The 21,907-nt window shown below is 41.5% G+C and overlaps 1 protein-coding gene and 1 pseudogene across 3 annotated transcripts in view; both read left to right on the top strand.

The window, feature by feature from the left end:
* Positions 1 to 10,289, top strand: part of IQGAP2 (IQ motif containing GTPase activating protein 2) — a 298,102-nt gene extending 287,813 nt beyond the window's left edge. For all 3 annotated transcript variants that reach the window (XM_040450363.1, XM_040450370.1, XM_040450378.1), the window contains 4 exons: positions 1,085 to 1,245; positions 3,213 to 3,350; positions 4,650 to 4,758; positions 9,336 to 10,289. In XM_040450363.1, coding sequence (XP_040306297.1) covers positions 1,085 to 1,245; positions 3,213 to 3,350; positions 4,650 to 4,758; positions 9,336 to 9,449 — 522 coding nt within the window. In that variant the 3' untranslated portion in view covers positions 9,450 to 10,289. The remainder of the gene's footprint in view (positions 1 to 1,084; positions 1,246 to 3,212; positions 3,351 to 4,649; positions 4,759 to 9,335) is intronic.
* Positions 10,290 to 11,243: 954 nt separating this feature from the next.
* LOC121041948 (elongation factor 1-alpha 1-like) lies at positions 11,244 to 13,147 on the top strand (annotated as a pseudogene).
* Positions 13,148 to 21,907: the final 8,760 nt, after the last annotated feature.

Below are 21,907 nucleotides of genomic sequence, written 5' to 3'. Positions count from 1 at the left end.
CATACATGTGTATGTCTGTCTGGATTCCTAGGGGAATGTTTTTTAATTTGTCCACATAGGGAAAATAATATTAAACAAGCATCATTTTTATGATTTTCATGATTTACCATTTAGAATTACAAATAAATCTTATGTCTATAAGTTTAAACATAGCATAGCCCTTGTAATTTGTGAGTAACTTGAACGACGTGATGTTCTAGGAACTGTATTTAAATCCAAGCAGTAGTCACCAAAGTTAAATCTTTCCAGTCAGCCTTGAGAGCTCAGTTGTTTTTGCAAGCCGTCAGAAATAGTTCCCAGATTAAAAAAAAGAAAAGAAAAAAAAAGAACTATTTCCCAGATTAAAAAGTGCATTGTTTTGTTTTGTTTTGTTTTGTTTTTATTTCTAAAATGAATGCAGTAATTGCATGTAAACCTTTTCAGGTAAAGTATTCTTCAAAGTGGAATGTTGAAAACATTTTGAAGAAATTGCTATCTCCTACTGAAGTCTTCCTTATGCCCCTTTTAGAACACTATTTCATTTTATGGTCATTCTAAAAATACTTCTCTTCTTTTCCATCAAAACAAAAATAAATTTTAGCATCTCTGTTAACATGAATTAGTGACCTTTGCCAGTCTGAAGTAAGCAAGGAAGGGGGCAGCACCTTAGTTTGCAGAGATTATGGGGTACCTGGCTGGTTCAGTTGGTAGAGTATGGAGCTCTTGATCTTGGGGTCGTGAGTTCAAGCCCCAGGTTGGGTGCAGACATTGCTTAAGTTAAACTTAAACATATATGTATACACACATACACACAACTATATATATATATATTTATGTAAATATATATTTATATGTATAAATTATAAGAATATATATTATAAAATATATATTATAAAATTATAAATATATATAAATATAAAAATATATATTTATATAAATATATATAAATATAAATATATATATAAAGATTAAGGTGACTAAGGGAAGTTACAGGTTAACAGTCACAAACAGTGACTTCATAGTCCACATTCTTCTTGTCCCAAATTGGCAGTGTCATAAATTAACCTTCTTAAATGTCATATCATAGCCTTTACTTGTTTTTTAGGACATTCGAAATCAAAGAATACATCGTAAGCTTCGAAAAGCTGAATTGGCAAAACTTCAGCAGACCCTGAATGCACTTAATGAGAAGGCGGCATTTTATGAAGAGCAAATTAATTATTATGACACCTACATAAAGACTTGCTTGGACAACTTAAAAAGACGGTAAGTTAAAAATCATATATCCATTTGTAATGTCATGATTTATATGGGTGTCAATTATTTTACCCACTTGGATGATGGGGTTTGGAAGCAAACTCTTTGCTTTCTTTTATAACCAAAAAACTAGAATCTGGATTTTGTGATTTGCTACTGGGATCTAAGAAGTCAGGAGTGCATTTAGATACTTTTTAATTGCCCATCAGTATTGAAATTCATGTAGCTCGACCTGTTGTATTCTAAGCAAGTAGCTTTATTTTTTTTTTAAATGTTTATTTACTTTTGAGACAGAGAGAGACACAGCATGAGCAGGGAAGGGGCAGAGAGAGACACAGAATGTGAAGCAGGCTCTAGGCTCAGAGCTGTCAGCACAGAGCCCGACACGGGGCTGGAACTCACGAACTGTGAGATCATGACCTGAGCCGAAGTCGGATGCTTAACCGACTGAGCCACCCAGGCGCCCCCTAAGGAAGTAGCTTTAATGCTTGGGGAAGCACTCTCATTTTCCCTTTGGTCTCTTTTACTCAAAGAGGCCAAACACTATGATTAAAAAAAAAAAATTGAAGCTACTCTTACTTTTTGAATATTTACAATAAACAATGTTAGGTAACCCCAGGTATTTGCTACTAGCAGAATATGGCCTAATGATTTTAAATTACTTAGTGCTTTTAAAACATTATCATTGATGGGGAACCTGGATGGCTCTGTCAGTGAAGCATATAACTTCGGCTCAGGTCATAATGTCACAGTTCGTGGATTTGAGCCTCACGTCGGGCTCTGTGCTGACAGCTCAGAGCCTGGAGCCTGCTTCGGATTCCATGTCTCCTTCTAGACACACCTCTCCCCTGCTCAGAGTCTGTTTGTCTCGCTTTCTCAAAAACAAACGTTTAAAATTTTTTTTTAATTATTATTGACATGAAAGACAAAATTTGGCAGTTCCCCATTACCCATTAGCATACATATTACAGATTTTTTTATACACAGCAGAGCCACTTTTAATGAGTATTCTTTGCTCATTGTTGTCCTTCCTACTTACTAGACTAAGGCTGATACTAATCAAATTTTAATTACCCATTTAAATGTGTAGCATAATGTTTTCATGCAGTAAGAAATGGTGCTGTATGGAATAATCAATTGCATTAATCACAGAAGATTTGATGAAGGGAAATAACCAAATTTAAACCTCCTTTATTTGGGCCCCACTAGTTCTGAATTTTAATTCATTGCCTTGAAGCCTGTAAATTACTGTATTCCTGGAGAAAGAAGTTGATCCAGCTAATAATACCCAGTAGAAATAAGGTTGTTAGAGGGCTGGGGTTTTTTTGTTTGTTTTTTTTTACTTGCAACCACTTGAAGGCATTTTACAACCTTTGCCGCTAATTAGGCGAGCTAGATTTGCATTCTAATTCTTTCTTTCGTTGTGTGATCTATGACCGAGCCCAGTGAACTCTGGAACTTAAGTTTTCTCATCTTTAAGGTGGCAAGAGGAGTACCAGCCTCACAAGTGTTACTATGAGAGCTAAATGAAATCATAAGAAAGGAATTAATTGATTTCCAAGCGCTATGGAAATGTTGATTTTACAAAGGTGAGGCAGTATTCAAAAAGCGCTTAGAGCATGGCTGGCACACAGTATTTATTCAATAAACTAAAACAGTCCTAGTAATACCTTTACTTAGGAGTATGCAGTTCATATTACGGAACCAAAGCTGCTTTGTGACATGACTTACTATCGCCACTTAGTTCAATATGCCTGAGAAAACAGAGTAAGTACTAGTCTGTCGGTCACTTTGTAAATAGCCTTCTCTTACATTTCAGCAGTGAGGTTTTATGGCGAGGGAAAATCACCACCTACTTTCACAAAATAAAGTTTCATACTCAGGGTGGTGGGGGCCAAGCGTGAACAGTGGTGGGCACCACCGCAACCTCTGAGTTTGCCGTCATGACAACAGGTGGTTTATTCTTATTGTTTCAGAAATTCTCGAAGGTCAATTAAGCTAGATGGAAAAGGAGAACCGAAAGGGGCGAAGAGAGCCAAGCCAGTGAGGTACACGGCTGCAAAGCTGCATGAGAAGGGGGTCCTGCTGGGGATAGACGACCTTCAGACAAACCAGTGAGTGTGGCCTGGAATCTGCACAGAATTACACATGCCCTCTAATCACTCCCGTAAAATCTGACTCACTTCTTTTTGGTTTCCTGTGGCCTTTGAAGAGAGCTTCATTTGGTCTATCAAGGCTTACCCTTGATTACAGATGACAGGGCGGGGACGTACATGTATTGTAATCTCTAGTCTGCCCGTCAGACCCCGAGCATCAGTGCCAGGGGTTGTATGAAGTGCTGAGCAGGTCGTGTTTCCCATGGCTGGTCCAGTACATTTGGGTTTGCCAGCCTCCCCCTTCTCTCGGGAAAAACTGAGTCATAGCATTGAGAATGAAAAGCTGTCTTTTTGTCTTGATAGAGTTATTTACAATAGTATCTTTCTCACTTCAGAGCCACAGACTATGTGTGCCAACACCCGGGTCAGAGCCACTCTCGCAGTGTGCTGCTGGTGTGCGTGTTTGATGTAGAGGAGAAAATGGAAACCCTCCTCCGCAGCCCGCACTGGGTGCCAGAGGCTTCTCTCTTTTAAAGGAACTGTGAGCCTTGTGGCCCATCACTGTTGCAGGGAGCCACATTCACCATGTGCGCTCCTCTCTAACTCCTGCCCTCTCTCCAGGCCTGGCTTCTGTTCCGTTTATCGCAGCATACCTTTTCTCTCAACCATACTGACTCAGAGAAAATGCTTCTTCGTCTTTGTAGTTTCTATAAAAGTAACCATCTAAAACATTCAACTGGCGTCTCAGCAGTCTAAGTCACTATTTAATTCTCAGGATCTGCGAACCCCATTTTTCCAACTGTATTTTAAGCTCTTTAAGAACAAGGACCCTAGGGGCGCCTGGGTGGCACAGTCGGTTAAGCGTCCGACTTCAGCCAGGTCACGATCTCGCGGTCCATGAGTTCGAGCCCCGCGTCAGGCTCTGGGCTGATGGCTCAGAGCCTGGAGCCTGTTTCCGATTCTGTGTCTCCCTCTCTCTCTGCCCCTCGCCCGTTCATGCTCTGTCTCTCTCTGTCCCAAAAATAAAAATAAAAAAAAGAAATTTTTAAAAAAAAAAGAACAAGGACCCTATTTAGTAGCATTTCTTCAGTAATAAAGCATCTACTTGGGTGCTCTAGGCAACAATCTCAACAAAAGTTATCAAACCTAGTTTTAATGAGCAGAGTGGGGAAGGGGAATGATGGGAGGTTGGGGAGGCTTCCTTAGGACTTTCGGGTGGACCTTTCACTAAGCATGGTAATGTAGGATTCCGTTAACTAGTTTCAGCTTTACACATAGAATTGCAATTCCTCATGTGAATGTCCCTTTCTTCACTAGGTTTAAAAATGTTACATTTGATATCATATCTACTGAAGATGTGGGCATCTTTGATGTCAGATCAAAATTCCTTGGTGTTGAGATGGAGAAGGTACAGCTCAATATTCAGGTAAGCTGGGATTTCTGCAAAGTGGGGGTGAGTTTTATAATGTGCGGCGTGCTTCCCCTGGCTTGCCCTCTTCATGACAACACGGGGGTGTAACAGATGACCACTGCAAGCCTTATTTGCCAATATTGGCCTTTTAAGCTTTGATGATTTGTGGAAAGCTCTGATCTTTCAAAGTATTAGAACTTAAAACGCTTTTAGATGGCAAACCATAGCAGTCAGCTTTTCTAAGTCATGTTTCCATTTTGATGCTTAGAGGGAAAAAAATAGCATAAAAGTATTCAAAGCTATTAAGGCGAGAAAGTTTTCTTATTTTATTTTTACTTTTTTAATGTTTTTCTTTCTTTTTTATTTATTTTATTTTATTTTTTGAGAGGGGGCGGTTTGTGAGCAGGGGAGGGACAGAGAGAGGGGGACAGAGGAACTGAAGTGGGCTCTGCGCTGACAGCAGAGAGCCCAATGTGGGGCTCGAACTCATGAACTAGAAGATCATGACCTGAGCCAAAGTCAGATGCTGAACTGAACTAAGCCACCCGGATGCCCCAAAAGTTTTCTTTCATTAGGAACTTGGATTTCTTTGTAAGACTATATATCCCCAGGATTGGAACTTTACTGACCTCATTTCTGCTGCTTTCTCCTGCTTAGCATCATTTCTACATTAGTTTATGAAATCTGTTAAATGCTTAGGCACATAAGACATGCAAAATAGTTATCTACAAGTAGAAAAATGGCGTCTACAGTCGGAATTATTGCTGTTTTCTCACGAGGACCATATTTAAGCCAAATAGACTTGAACAGAAGCTGAGACATCCAGTTTCTATGTCCAAAAACAAAAGGAGCAAGAACGACAATGACAAAAAAAAAGTGAAAGGAGAACACAGTCCAAGGCTTAAGATCATCTTCTGCCAAATTGATCCTCAGCATAGGATCAATTAAAAGATGTAATTGAGTTTTTCTTTTTCACATGAGAGATTTTCAGTGGAAATAACACCTATTTATGTGGGTCCCAAACTACTAGTAAAATGGTTCCCAGGTAGTCTGTGTGTATCTATACAAACCACCTTGGTGAGCCACTGCAAGGGAGAAGTTCTAGCCTCCCTGCCTGCTGAGCCCCTGGCTGAGAACCCTGAAAGCATTTCCCCCTCCTAGGAGCAGATGCCATTGCCCTTCTTTCCCCTCTAGCATTGCTTGTAACTTACAAAAAAAAAACAAAAAACAAAAAACTAAAGGAGTATGATAAGGGCCATTGAGATAATGGAGTGAGTTAGAGTCCAGAGAGAAAACGAAAGATAATGAGTAATTGTGAAAAGTATACATAAGTAAAACAGCGTTATTTTCTACCTTATTTTTAAATGCCAGTAAATGTAGCCATCCAACAATTTAACTGAAAAGCTTGAGTGACTTTATGTACCATTTAGATAAATACGGGAAGAGTAAAGAGAGTGCTGCTGGGGATGTGGCTTCGTTAGTCATTCTTCTTTAGAAGTGGCAAAAACGTATCATGTATTTGTCAAGAAGGAAATGACCCAAGACCAATCAGCATCAACTGGACAGATGAATCCCAAGTGACAGGGACACACCTGTTCAGGGAGGCCTCAGGAATTCCAGGGCACTTCCTTTGAACACTGGTGCAAATACCAAGCTTCATTTGCTCCTTTGTTAAGGTTTCAGTATGCGGTAGGATTAACTCTTCATGCCATTCATCTGTACACAGAATTGTGAAATGTTACTCCTTCGCTGCATACAGATAACTCATACACCCCAGATTTTTGAAGTCATGAACATGTCACCAGGGCTAACTACATAATTTGTGGGGCTTGGTACAGAATGAAAAGGTACAGCCCCTTATTCAGAATTATTGAGCGTCTCAAGATGGTGAGAGCAGAGCATTACATTCTGTACGGGTTGAATGCCCCAGTAGCCAGCCCAGCATCTAACAGCTAATAAAGTCAGACTTCTGTTTATATTTATGGCTTTCAGACAATTACATTAACAGGTGAATTACCTGATGGCCAGGTCTTTAGTGTGAGACAAGAACTGGCAAAAGGACAGAAATTTCTAAGAGAACTAAGGGAGATCCCTTCTAACATTATGTTTCTGGGTCTTCTTCTCCCCTCCTTCCTCACTTCCTAAATATTATGTCATAATTGTATCCTGCAGCTGTCAGCAGTATACCTAACAGGTGGGTGCGACTTAAGATGCTCTGCTTCCACAAATAATGTTCAGTGTTTATCAAGGGCTACGGGGTTGACGCCATTCCCTTCCCAGATGAAGAGCTGAGGTTCAGGGAATTCATTACACAAGAGGCAGCTGGAGTCCAAGTTGTTCATCAGTCTGCTCCATTGCCCCTCGCACAGGATTACAGTTGATCTTGACAAAGCATGGGCCCCTACAAATGGCTTGTGGACTTTGATCTCCTATGTCCAATAGCACCCTTGTGAAATTAGCAGTGTTGTCCCAATTTACACAAACAAAACAACTTCAGAGAGGTGGTGTGATGTCGCAGGGTCATAAGATAGCAAATGGCGGGGCTAAGTCTCAAATCTGATCTTCCATCCACAAGTACAATCATTATCATTGCTCCCCACCTTAGGGGCCCAGCTGCTTCCCCTGCAGACACCTACAGGTGTCTCTCACTTTGAGTACAGTTGGAGGAATGTGAGGAGGTGGAGGGGGATGCTGGCAACAGCTAAAGTTCTCTCAAAGATGATTCCAACTTGTGCAGGTGGCCTCGCTTAATAGAGATACAAGGCATTATCATTAAGAACCAAGAAGTTTCTTGGGGTACCTAGCTGGCTCATTCAGTTGAGCATCCAACTCTTGATATCAGCTCTGGTCATGATCTCATGGTATGTGGGATTGAGCCCCACATCAGGCTCTGTGCTGATAGTGCAGAGCCTGATTGGGATTCTCTCCCCCTCTCTCCCTGCCTGCCTCTCTCTCTCTCTCTCTTTCTCTACCAAAATAAATAAAATATTAAAAAAAAAAAAATGTTTCCAGAGCTAGGAACAAGAAAACGAGGTCCGGGTATTAGTCTAGGGCAGTTCAAGAATGATATCTTCTATTTGGGGAAGCCCCCCTGTTCTATGTTATTGTGAGACATTGCTCCTTAATCTCATGCATATGATTAGTGTGACCCAGTTACTAATTCTAGCAAGAGTTGATGTCCTTTGATTATGTGGTGGCAGTGAAACATAGAACGATAGACCGACGTGAGAATAAGGGCTTGTTCTCAGTACAGGAACACAAAGTAGTCTAGATCAGGAAAGACTAGCTTTGTACACTGCTCTCCAAATTGTAGTCCACAACTTCAGTAAATAACATGAGCATTTATCCCCACTTTACATACTTATTTATAAAGTATACATGTTCATGCTGACAGCTCAGAGCCTGGAGCCTGTTTTAGATTCTGTGTCCTCCCCTCTCTCTGCCCTTCCCGCCCTCATGCTGTCTTTCTCTCCTCCGAAAATAAATAAAAACATTAAAAAAAATGTTTTTAAATAAAGTATACGTGTTCCTACTACTAGACTCAAAATATACTTTGTAAAATATATACACAAAATTTAAGTGTTTAAAGAATGAGAGAAAATACTAAATGGGAGTTCTCATACTCTTTTTGCTCCCCAAGGGATAGCCTTGCTCACTTCACTTTAGAAACCACACTGTTCTTGCGGCACCTGGGTGGCTCAGTTGGCTCAGGTCATGATTTTAAGGTTCATGAGGTTGAGCCCCATATCAGGTGAGCTCAACTCCCTCTTCGGATGAGCCCCAATTCTCTCTCTCCCCTTCTCTTTGCCCCCACCCCTCCCTTCCCCTCACCTCTCTCTCCCCCTCACTCACTTGTGCCCTCTGTCTCAAAAAAAAAAAAAAGAAAGAAAGAAAAAGAAACACCACTGTAAAAAGAAACACCACTGTCTAAAGGATATGCCCCATCCTGCTGGATTATCTGTATTTTGAATGTTTCAATTAAAATTATAATTACGGGGCTGCCTGGGTGACTCAGTCAGTAAAGCATCTGACTCTTGATTTCAGCTCAGGTAATGATCTCAGGGTCCTAAGATCAAGCCCCATATGGGGCTCTGCGCTGGGCATGGAGCCTGCTTCAGATTCTCTCTCTCCCCCTCCACGTGCATGCTCCCTCTCTCTAAAATAAATAATTTTTAAAAGTTACAATTACACATCTGATATTAACTTGATGATGGTTTTCTTGCATGCAGTGCTCATCAATTCTAAAAATCTGTTTTCTTTCATTTTGGTAGGTGCTTCTCAAAGTATGGCACTCAGACCATCAATACCATCATCACATGGGACCTTGTTAAAATGCACATTCTTGGGCCTTACCCCAGAGCTACAAAGTCAGAACTTCCAGTGCATGGGGCCCAACAATCTGTGTTTTAACTAGCTTGTGTTTTTAACCAAATGATCCCGATGCACACTGAAACTTAAGAACCTCCACAGAGGTCACTAGGTCAACTGAATCTATTTTTGTCGACAGATTCTTCTAGAATGTTTTTTTAAGAATGTTCTTAAGCACGCAAAAGGTTAAATTTGAGATTTAATGATGTCCCTTACACTTTCAGGATTTACTCCAGATGCAGTATGAAGGCGTAGCTGTAATGAAAATGTTTGATAAGGTTAAAGTGAATGTAAACCTTCTCATCTACCTGCTGAACAAGAAATTCTATGGAAAGTGAAGTGCCTACAGAAGTGTCATGGAATCTGTATCACCTGAATTGAGATGAATCTGCTTAATATTTTTGTTGTTAAACATGATTGAAATCACTGCTTACAAATGTGTGGGTTTTTTTTTTTTTTCTTAAATGACCAAAACTGTTCTGAAGAATGTACCCATGTGCCTTTTTTATAATTTGATACGATGGTAGAATAATACAAAAAATGAATTGATGGGAACACTTCCACATTATGCTATGGTATAGGTACTCTGACTTAAAACTTTGGCAATCTGTGATTTGTTTTAAAGTAGGGAGAAAACAAGTTTAGCTGACTTAGAGACAAATCTGTAGACCTATTTTCCTATGAAAAAATAATTTTAAATGTCCCGTTTGAATAACGTCATCCTTCATAGATTTTTTTCCTTTGGAGAAATGGAAACGTAATTATTTGTAATGAATTATTTACACAAATACTTTGTTCTAAGCCCTGCCTTCTGGGAGTTACCAATTTTAAAGAACTTTTGTGCAATTCAAAATGAAGTTTTTATAAGTAATTGAAAGTGACAGTACAATAACACTTTCTGTATAAAATTATATATTTTATGTGATTTATTCCTACTAAATGAAGTGCACTACTGCCTTGTGGTAAAGGCTCTTGTTCCCAAAGCCTTTAAGTGACTAAGGAACACCATGGATAGCGAGCTTAAGCCCCCACCTCCGCCCCTCACAGTTTATTTGAATACTTCAATTGTGCCTCTCAATTTTTTGTAATGCAATAAAATCAGTATCTAGATGGTTTTTAAATGTATTCTTTGAAAATTGTTTTATGTAAAATAAATGTTAACTGAATTACATGAATTGGACTTTTTAGGTGTCCTAATACAAAATCATTTTGTGGGTAGAAGGTTCTTGGTGGGGCTTACCAGGAAAAGAAATAACGTGTCGACAGCTATACTTGTTAGGGTGCAGACTAAACAGCTGTAACCGAGGGATTACAAAACCCTGTGGCTGGGGCGCCCGGTCGGTTACACGTCCTTTCAGTCGTTCCTGAAATAAGAGAGAAGTTGGTTTTTGTCAGATTCATCAGTTCAGAGGTAAGTGAGCGGGCTTACAAGATTGTTTAGAGACCCAGGCTGGCCACTTGGCTCTGTCTTTATCACTGAAGGGAGAAAGAAGTCCAGAGCATGCCATTTTGTTTTAAGTAATTTGAGTCACTTCTCACATCTGATTGACCAAAACTTAGTCATGCAGCCACAGCCAGCTTCAACAGAGCCTGGGAAATAAGATCTTTTAATCAGGCAGCCCTGTTCTCAATTAAAAGCTGAGGTGGGGCACCTGGGTGGCTCAGTCCTTTAAGCTTCTGACTCTTGGTTTTGGCTCAGATCGTAATCTCGCAGTTCATGGGTTCTAGCACCGCATGTGGCTCTGCACTGACAGTGTGGGGCCTGCTTGGGATTCTCTCTCTCTCTCTCTCTCTCTCTCTCTCTCTCTCTCTCTGTCTCTCTCTCTGTCTCTCTCTCTTCCTCTCTCTCTCTCTACCCCTCCCCTTCTCTCTCTCTCAAAAAACTAAAAACTTGTACAAAAAAAAAAAAAAAAAAATTTTTTTTAAACTGGGGTACAAGAGAGGTGATACTTTTAATAAAAGAAAGTGATTCCTGGGGACAGGTTAGCTAGCTATCTTCATGACAGTCGTGATTCAGACTCTCAGGCTGGAGCCCCCTGATACTTGGGATTCTGTTTAATCATTCAACGGGCTTTATTTTTCATAGGGATTACAAAATATTTCTCAGTGTAACTTAAGCTCATTTAACAAAAATGAACTTTAAGTTGAGTGTGAGATCAATAGAATTTGGAAATTACAAATTTTTAAACTTTTTTTAATCTTTTGAAAGAGATCGGAGGGGGGCAGAGAGGAGAGAGAGAATCCCAAGCAATCTCTGTGTGCTGTCGCTGCAGAGCCCAACGTGGGGCTCAGTCCCACAGACCATGCAATCACGACCCAAGCCAAAATTAAGAGACGTTTAACTGACTGAGCCATCCAGGCACCCCAGAAAGTTCAAATTTTCAAAAGTAGAATCTGCCACTTTAGTGATTATGTCCAGCTGTACATATTTTTAGCAAAGAGAGCAAGTCTACACTACTGGTCATCTGATCTACAAATGTAGTGGGATCGACAAAAGAACTACCAAAAAAATTTGAGGAGTCTGCTGAGATGGGAAAGGGCTCCTTCAAGTATGCCTGGGTCTCAGATAAACTGAAAGCCGAATGTGAACGTGGTATCATCATTGCTATCTCCCTGTGGAAAGCAAGTCCTGTGTGACTACCATTGATGCCCCAGGACACAGAGACTTTATAAAAAATACGATTACAGGCACATCCCAGGCCGACTGTGCTGAGCTGATCGTTGCTGATGTTGACGATTTTGAAGCAGGTATCTCCAAGAATGGGCAGACCCGTGAGCATGCCCTTGTGGCTTACACACTGCGTGTAAAACAACTTGTTGGATTCCACTGAGCCACCCTACAGCCAGAAGAGATACGAGAAAATCGTTAAGGAAGTCAGCACCTACAGTAAGCAAATTGGCTACAACCCCGACACAGTGGCGTTTGTGCCAATTTCTGGTTGGAAAGGTGACAACATGCTGGAGACAAGTGCTAACACGCCCTGGTTCAAGAGATGGAAAGTCACCCATAAAGATGGCAATGCCAGTGGAACCACACTGCTTGAAGCTCTGGGTTGCATTCTGCCACCAACTCGTCCAACTGACAAGCCCTCGAGTCTGCCCTTCCAGGATGTCTACAAAATTGGTGGCATTGGTGCTGTCCCTGTGGGTCGAGTGGAGACCGGTGTTCTTAAACCAGGCATGGTGGTCACTTTTGCTCCAGTCAATGTTACAACTAAAGTAAAGTCTGTTGAAATGTACCAGGAAGCTCTGAGTGAGGCTCTTCCTGGGGACAACATGGGCTTCAATGTCAAGAACCTATCTGTCAAAGATGTCCATGTGGCTGGTGATAGCAAAAAATGACCCACAATGGAAGCAGCTGACTTCACGGCTCAGGCGATAATCCTGAACCATCCGGGCCAAATCAGTACCGGTTATATACCTGTGCTGGACTGTCACACAGCTCATATCGCCTGTAAGTTCACTGAGCGGAATGAGAAGATTGATCATCATTCTGGAAAAAAGCTGGAAGATAGTCCCAAGTTCTTGAAATCTGGTGATGCTACCATCGTTGATATGGTTCCTGGCAAGCCCATGTGTGTTGGGAACGTCTCTGACTCTCCTCCTCTGGACCGTTATGCTGTTCATGATGTGAGACAGATGGTTGCTATGGGTGTCATCAAAGCAGTGGACAGAAGGCAGCTGGAGCTGGCAAGGTCACCAAGCCTGCCCAGAAAGCTCAGAAGGCTAAATGATTATTGTCCCCAATCCCTGCCACCCCAGTCTTAATAAGTGGTAGGAGAACAGTCTCAGAACTGTTGTGCCAATTGGCCATTTAAGTTTAATAGTAAAAGACTGGGTAATGATAACAATGCACCATAAAACCTTTAGAAGGAAAGGAGAACGTTTTGTGGACCATTTGCTGTGTGTGTGTGTGTGGCAGTTTTGAGTTATTAGTTTTTAAAATCAGTACTTTTTAATGGAAACAACTTGACCAAAAAATCTGTCACAGAATTTTGAGACCCATTAAAACAAAAGTTTAATGAGAAAAAAAAAAGAGGAAATGCTCTGTCAAAATGCTCGCTATCTTAACAGTTTGTGGATGTGTACATTTTTGTAATGTGTTAACCTTAACACAGACCTGCATACCTAAAAGGAATCAAATAAACATGCATCTTGTGTAGGGCCCATCTTGTGAAGAAACCTCATCTTCCCTGCAGTTACAGTACATGAGGAACAGGATCCAGCGACGGTGGGAGGTAGATTAAGCTTCCTCCTCTGTGCTCCAGGAAAGATTTTTAGTGGAAATGTGTAGAAGGAGCCGGAGTTAAGGAAAAATGTTTAGAGGCAAAAGCTAACGTTTCATAGTATTTCTGAAGGGAGTTTGTCTTATTCCGAGACTGAGCATTACGCTTGAGTCTTTATTAGTATTACCTTTGTATCATGCCAGTACCGTTGAGGAAAGCAGTGCATGTTTTCTCTCCCTTGGCCCACATGGTAAGGCTATTGTTTTTTGTTTTTAATTTTTTTTCAATGTTTGTTTTTGAGAGAGAGCATGGGGAGGGGAGGGGCTGAGAGAGAGGGAGACACAAATCTGAAGCAGCCTCCAGGCTCTGAGCTGTCAACACAGAGCCCAATGCGGGGCTCTAACTCACCATGAGATCATGACCTGAGATAAAGTCAGACGCTTTACCAGTTCAGCCACCCAGGTGCCCTGGTAAGGCTATTTATTGTTGAAGATACTACCAACTGCTACTTGAGATCTTTAAGGCACGTGAGTGAATGGGTGACCCAGAGAAGAAATGTGATGGAGCGTGAACAAGAAGAAACCAGCAGAGGCATAGATGTAGATATGGTTGGAACCAAGGCCTATACCCCTCCCAGGAGCACTGAACCCCAAGCCAGCGGACTGTTGTGCCTTATAACCCTGAGCCAGTAAAGACTCCTAACCATTGTAGAGGAAGAAAAATAATTTTCCCTCTCTCCTTCTGAGTGCTTCTTGGCTGAGACACTCTGTAATAAATTATCAAGAGAAGGGTGCCTGGGTGGCTCTGTCGGTTAAGTATCCGACTCTTGATTTTGACTCACGTCATGATCTCACAGCGGTAACTTCCATGGTGGGCATGGAGCCTGCCTGGGATTCTCTCTCTCCCTCTCTGCCCCTCCCCCACACTCTCACTTTTGCTCTGTCAAAGTAAATTATGGAGGAAAAAAACAAATACAAGTTTAAAATGCATACCTCATGTATACACAGGAAAACTAAGAAACACTCCTGGAAATAGCCCAAGCCCCCACCTTACTATCTTCGGCTAAAGACAAAAGGTAAACATACATTAAAAAAAAAAAAAAAAAGAAGGATGGTAGGGGATAGACGGGGGGTGGAGAGTGCAATTCATGGGAAAGTGATGAGAGGAAATGTTTGCTCAAATTTGCCCCACCTGGAACCTAAGCCAGGTGAAGAAGGAATGTCTGATAATAGGGCTCTTCCTGGTACAGCCTCCCTAAACAGTGTAAAATCTCTTTATATGTGTAAACTGCCCTCACAAAAGAATTACTTCTGCTTGCAGAGCTTCTCCTGTGTCGTTAGTTTCGAAAAAAATCATCACTTCAAAATAAGCCATATGCCAAAAGGCATATTTTGGAGCATTACACTCTGCTACCCTCCACCAGCTTCCTCCCCAGAACTCATAGCTTTTCTTACTCAGTGGGAAGAAGAAAAAAAAATGTTTTTTGCTTTTGAAACACTTAACCAATTGAAACTATAACTTCATTTTTGTATATCTGACTCCTTGACTTTGATGTATGTCTAGTCGTGTTTCCACTATTAGAAAAATGGTATTGTTGCAAGGTTTAGAACTTGTACCTTGAACTGTACTTTTTTTTTTTTAACGTGGTTTTTTTTTTTTTTTTTTTTTTTTTTTTTGGGACAGAGAGAGACAGAGCATGAACGGGGGAGGGGCAGAGAGAGAGGGAGACACAGTGAACTGTACTTTTTAGCACCTAGACCTTAAGCTGCATTCTAGCTCCTCTCAAACAATGTGTCCTAGTCATCTCCAAGAGAGGGAAAACCTGTGCATACTTAATATTCTGGAAGTTTGTGGTAAAGAAAGAGACCACCTCATTGTGGCCCTTGTCTGACCTGACATGTCTCCCTTAAGTCATTGAGAGACCAGAACCGTGGCGATGTGTGTTAGTGTATGTGTGTGTGGTTGAGTTCTAATTAGAGGGGCTGTTCATGATGCAATTTTTAAAACTTTGGCTGTGGTTAAGTAGGGATTTGTGGTACTCCTCAAATGTCCCCAGAGGTGAACCACAGGACTCTCAATGGTGATAGCTGCCTATATTTTAAGAAATTCTGCTAAGAATGGATGATACACTGCTGATAAGCTTTTGAAAACCTATTGTCTCTGTTACTGAAACCTGGATTTAGTAGCAGGTTCAGATAGAGCTCTCAAAATCATCCTCTGAGTTCCAGAGGACAGAGACTGTCTTAGCCACTGCTCTAAGTCCAGAGCCTGGCCATGCCTCGTACTTGGTGCAGAGGTGGGGACCCAAAGACTGGATCTGATGGGCTGGGAAGGAGGCAGACCTCACCACCCCACTGTCCCTCAGGAGTCACAGTCTTGCTTTAGGTCGGCCCTGCTGTGAATGGAGCAGCTAGTGACTATCTCATTCTGACAACGCATATGCTCTCAAGTCAGTCTCCAAATAAAGGGGTTCATACAGATTTTCTAGGTTGCCTCACCCTTGTTTTCCTTAGAGTATAAAACCTCTGACCTAAAATGCAGTGGACGGTGTGATGGTTAATGTTATGTGTCCATTTGATAGGGTTAAGGGATGCCCAGATAACTGGTTAAAAAACACTATTTCTGGATGTGTCTGTGAGAGTGTTTCCAGAAGAGATTAACTTTTGAAGGCGTGGACTGAGGAAAGATCCCTTCACCTTTGTGGACAGGCATCATCTAATCTGTTGAGAGCTCAAATACAAAAGGGCACAGGAAGGCAAAACCTCCCACTCCCCCACCCCCCAACTGGGCCTTCTATCTCCTGCCTTTACACAGGTTCTCAGGCTTCCAACTCTGGAATTCACACTGGCAGCCTCAGTCTCAGAATGGGAGTTATGCCATTAGTTCCCCTGGTCCTCATGCCTTTGGGCTGGGACTGAACTATACCACCAGCTGTTATGGTTTTTCCAGCTTACAGACAGCAGGTTGTGGGACTTCTCAGCTTCTCTAACCATGCGAGCCTATGTGTATATAAGAGAAGATTTATATATGTATATCTATATGTGTATATCTATATACATGATATAGATAGATGATAGATGTAGACTGTTGGTTTTGTTTTTCTGGAAAACCAAAACTAATACAGAATATGAATAGGAGAGGTAAAAGATACTGAGTTCACCTTATAAAACTGGAACAGGGGCGCCTGGGTGGCTCAGTCGGTTAAGCGTCCGACTTCGGCTCAGGTAACGATCTCGCCGTCCCTGAGTTCGAGCCCCGCGTCCCTGAGTTCGAGCCCTGCATCGGGCTCTGTGCTGACTGCTCAGAGCTTGGAGCCCGTTTCAGATTCTGTGTCTCCCTCTCTCTCTGGCCCTCCCCCGTTCATGCTTTGTCTCTCTCTGTCTCAAAAATAAATAAACGTTAAAAAAAATTTTTTTTTAAAAACTGGAACAAAAGTTTTTGTAGTTGTTTTCTTTTTATTTTATTTTTAAATTTTTTATCAATGTTTTTATTTACTTTTGAAGGAGATTGAGACAGCATGAGCGGGGGAGGAGCAGAGAGAGAGGGAGACATAGAATTTGAAGCAGGCTCCAGGCTCTAAGCTGCCAGCACAGAGCCCAATGCGGGGCTCGAACTCACCAACTGTGAGATCATGACCTGAGCCGAAGTCAACACTTACCCGACTGAGCCACCCAGGCGCCCCAGTTGTTTTCTTTTTAATAGGTACTGAATTTGACCTTTTCTTAGCACCCCAACCAAATGGATAGTCTACCATTCTATCCATGGTGTAATTAGTGGAAATACACATGTTGACCCATTATGAGAGTTTAATTTTATTTCTAAACTCAAAATACGAATGCAGATTTGTAACAACAAAAGGCAGGAATGGGTCTCCTATTGACTAGCTTGTACCTTGATTACAGACCCATCTGCTTCAAAAACAAATATGGAGATATCTGCACAGAACCTAGAGTATGTCATACCTAGTTTGAATACACTTGATTTTATTTCATATGAGATATGAGCCCTGGTAGCACCACCATTATCTTCCAAAAAGAAATTGCTAAGGAAGTTCTTGAATCTCTTGTTGTCTTTGGAGGGCTTCAAATAGAGAAGCAGTAACCATAATACCTGAAGCAGGTAGATCATGTAAAGGGTTTAAAACAAACTGCTTTCATATCATCTTATGATTAAAATTTTCACCTTTTGGGGGCACCTGGTGGCTCAGTTGGTTAAATATCTGACTGCGGCTCAGGTCATGATCTCACGGTTCGTGGGGTTGAGCGCCCCCCCCCATAGGGCTCTCTGCTGTTCAGATCCTCTATTTCCCTCTCTCTCTGCCCCTCCCATGCCTGTGCATTCTCTCTCTCTCTCTCTCTCTCTCTCTCTCTCTCTCTCTCCCAAAAGTAAACATTAAAATTTTGTTTTCTTTCACCATTTTATGTCACATTTGTTTTAAAACAGTATTAAATACCACAAACACTGTAAAAGGATAGCTAATGACTCACACTATTAGGTACCAGGTAAGTTCAAACAGAGAAAATAAAAACCAGGAGTCAGTGTCAGATGATTTCAGTATGAATAATGCTGCAATGTTGAGATTTCACTTCTGACCAAAATCAACGTGTTAGGGAACCGCTGTAGTGTTTGGTTAGGTAGATTTTCTACCTGTGGAACCTGCACACATTTGCTCTAAAACTGTCAACGAAGGGATTTTGGTATGGATGATATGAAACAAATAGAGAGAGTTCTTTTTCAAAAGCTCTATGGAGCACACAAATATTAAAGGAATTTTGTAGAGTATGCAAAAAAAAAAAAAAAACCCAGAAAACAGAACATTACCAGCAGACCATAATATAAAATTAGAAATTAATCATAAAGCAGGGCACCTGGGTGCCTTAGTTAAGCGTCCTAGTCTTAATTTTGGCTTAGGTTATGATCCCAGGTTTGTGGGATCTAGCCCTGTGTTGGGCACGGACTGACTGTGGAGCCTGCTGAAGATTCTCTCTCTCCCTCTGCCCCTCTCCCCTGCTCGCCCACTCTCTCCCCCTCTGTCTAAAAACAAACAAAAAAGAATTAATCAGGAAGCCAGTCGAAACTTCCAATAATGAATGGATTGAGGAAGAGTTAGTGAAATTGACAAAATATTTTCACCTGAATTGCCATATATATGCACATGTCAAAACATACAAAATGCAGATGAAATGTTTACTTGAGGGAGGAGTGAAAATTAAACAAAGCAATCAGTTCAAAACGTTGGGAGAATAATAGTAAATTCAAAGAAAGTAGAAAGAAATGATAAAAAGCCTGTGTGAAAATTAATGACAATGAAAATAAACGATAAAAGCAACAAAACAAAAAGACGGGCATTGGAAAAGAGTCATTTCCAACCTCTGGCCAGATTAATCATGGAAAATAAAGCAAAAATATGTTGTGTGAAATAAATTGGACCAAACTTCAGATAAAATAGTGTTAGAAGAATAAAATGTTCTATATACAAAGGCATACTATAAAGAGTTTAAAAAGAATTAGATATACATATACAACCAGGTAAATCTAGAAAAATGAAAACTACAGAAGTATTCCTAAAGTATGTTACTGTTTGTATAAGTATATAGAACATACAAAGCAATGCTTTTTTTTTTTTGAAACACAAATGTACCAATGGTACAAAAAACCATGAATAAAAAGGTTACTCTTTTGGGCAGGAAAAAATAAAATCAGAAAAGGGTACCAAAAAAAAAGCCTAATGAATACAAGATATATATACATATACACATACACATACATATACATATACATATACATATACATATACATATACATATACATGTTAATGCCAGGTTGTAAGCCCATGGGTATACTTTTCGATGCTTGAAATGTGTAATTTATTTTTTTAATGTTTATTTACTTTTGAGAGGGAGCACGCACGCGCGAATGGGGGAGGCGCACAGAGGAACCGAAAGGAGCTCTGGGCTGACTGTAGTGAGCCAGATGCAGGGCAGAACCCAAGAACTTCGAGATAATGACCTGAGCCTGAAGTCGGATGCTCAACCAACTGAGCCACCCAGGCGCCCTGAAATATTGTGTAATCTAAAAAAACTCACACAAACTATATGAAATCCTGTTTAGTTCTTTTTATCTCTCAGAGCAGTTTTCAAAGTGTGTCCCTCCCACCTGCCCTTGCCCCCATCATCTTCAGCATCTGCACCACCTGAGAACTTGTTAAAAATGCAAATTTTCAGGGGCACCTGGGTGGCTCAGTCGGTTAAGCGTCTGACTTTGGCTCACGTCATGATCTCACGGTCCGTGAGTTCGAGCCCCACGTCGGGCTCTGTGCTGACAGCTCAGAGCATGGAGCCTGTTTCAGATTCTCTGTCTCCCTCTCTCTCTGACCCTCCCCCGTTCATGCTGTCTCTCCCTGTCTCAAAAATAAATAAACGTTACAAAAATATTTTTTTAAATGCAAATTTTCAGACCACACCCCAGACCTACAGAATCAAAAACTCTGGAGATGAGGTCCAGCACTGTGGTTTAACAAATCTTCCAGATGACTCTGATCCATGCTTAAAGTTTGAGAACCACTGTCTTAGAATTACATTTGTCTAAACTTTGGCTAGGCACCCCCAGACATCACCATCACCTGGGGCTGCTTGTCAAAAATGTAGAATCTGATTTCATAGGTCTGGAATGAGGTTCAGGAATCTGCACTGTGTGTAATAAAAGTTAAAACCACTGTTTCCGAAGGTAGGTTTTTAGTGACTGTTCAATGAGCAATCCACAACCTATAGAAAACACTAAAGGGAGGAAGAAAATGCCTCATTCTGTTCCACTCTCCACCCTTGTTCACTATGTCTCGGCCCCACTGTAAAGGATGCTTCAATCTGGCTAATATACACAAAGAATGAAGCCTGAGTTTCAGCACTCTGTGCATTCTGTTCTAATGACTAACCGAAAGAGCGTCCTTTTAAACTTCACTTTTGTAAAATGGTTAAAACCATTTTCCACCAATGATATAGTGGAACTTTTAAAGCGTACTCGTAGTTTTATCCCATTGTTATTTTAAGGATATACATATATATACTTGTATGTGGATACAAACCCTTGAATGATGGACAGAAACTTTTAACCAGGGTCATCATGGATACATGGTTCTTAGAAGGGGAGGGTGAAGACACTTTTACTTTTCATTTAATTTCCTCGAACTGTTAGAATTTCTTGCCACCTGTATTGATTACTTTTATATTTACACTATTTCGTTGATTCTAAAGTGGTCTTCCTTCATGTTTAAACAATCCTGAAGTTGAGATGTTTCTTACAATCAACAGGTATGCCACAGTTTAAACACTGGCAGCATTTTTGTGTGGGTGCTTTGTAGTACATAAATTAAAATGAGTCTTTTTTTTTTAATGTTTATTTATTTATTTTGAGAGTGAGCCCAAGCAGGGGAGGGGCCGAGAGAGAGGGAGAGAGAGAGAATCCCAAGCAGGCTTGGCACTGTCAGTGTAGAGCCCCATGTGAGGCTCCAACTCACAGTGAGATCATGGACCTGAGCGGAAATCAAGAGTCAGCTTAACAGACTGAGCCACCCAAGCACCCCTAAAATGAGGCTTAAAATCGATGGCATCTTAGGATGTATGAAAAATAGTATAAGTTAGGGAGTGAGGAAATACATGATTTTAGGGGTTCACATCTACTCTTGGATATATTTTCCTTGGAGAATTGAATAGGAAAAGATTTTTTAAAGTAACTATGTATGAGTTATTCAGTCATTTATTGAGCCACTTCTATACACAACAAGGTCCTGTCCTCTGAGAACGATGGGAGGAATATAGGAAACGAGGCAGTCTCCTCTCTTTTATCCTAGTTTAAGTGTCAGGGCTCTCACTGGGGAATGACACTCTCAAAGCAAAATTCCCTTTTTAGAAAGCTTAAACCCGACCAATGACTCTCAAGTAGTTTTATCAACCACATAGTGCAGAACACGCCCGCACAACGAAGAGGAGAAGGGGCTGCGGGTGAACTTGCCCGGAAAAGGCCGGCTGAGGGTAGCCGTTTCCCGCGGCGGTCTTTAACACCCACCAGATCTGCCTGGGCAGCCAAATCAACCGCGTGCTCCTCCCCGCCCAGCCCCAGCCGCGACGTCCCCCGGTGTCCGCCACCCTGCGACTCGAATTTGGCCGAACTGCGCCAAACTCCCGTACAATCTTCCCAGAAAGCGCGAGGGATGCCTTCGGAGCACCCGGGCCGCCCTCGGGAGGCAGGCGCCGGAGCCGTGCCGGGGGCGCAGGGAACGCGCAGCGGCCGCAACCCCGGGGGAGGCTGCGCAGGTGCTCCAGCGCCCGGCGGGGCGGAGAGCGCGGTCAGAGGACAAAAGGTTGCAGCCGTGCGGGGCGGGAGCGGCGAGAGGCTGCGCTCGGGCTCGGCCTGACGAGTTCCCCTCGAAGTCAGTCCGCGAAACCGTAAGTGCCCCACGCAGGAAAAGACTAACTTCAGCAAATAAAGGGAAACGATTTGTAAAAATGTCAAAAAATCTGCCCAAACAGAAAGGCTCCTTCTCATTAGGGGCTACCTTGTTACTGCAGGATAAA

Source organism: Herpailurus yagouaroundi, unplaced genomic scaffold, assembly GCF_014898765.1.
Source record: "Herpailurus yagouaroundi ecotype Mexico unplaced genomic scaffold, PumYag 29, whole genome shotgun sequence".
NCBI classification, from domain to species: Eukaryota; Metazoa; Chordata; class Mammalia; order Carnivora; family Felidae; genus Herpailurus; species Herpailurus yagouaroundi.
Note: the sequence above shows the minus strand (reverse complement) of the source record. Positions and strands in the feature narration are given on the sequence as shown.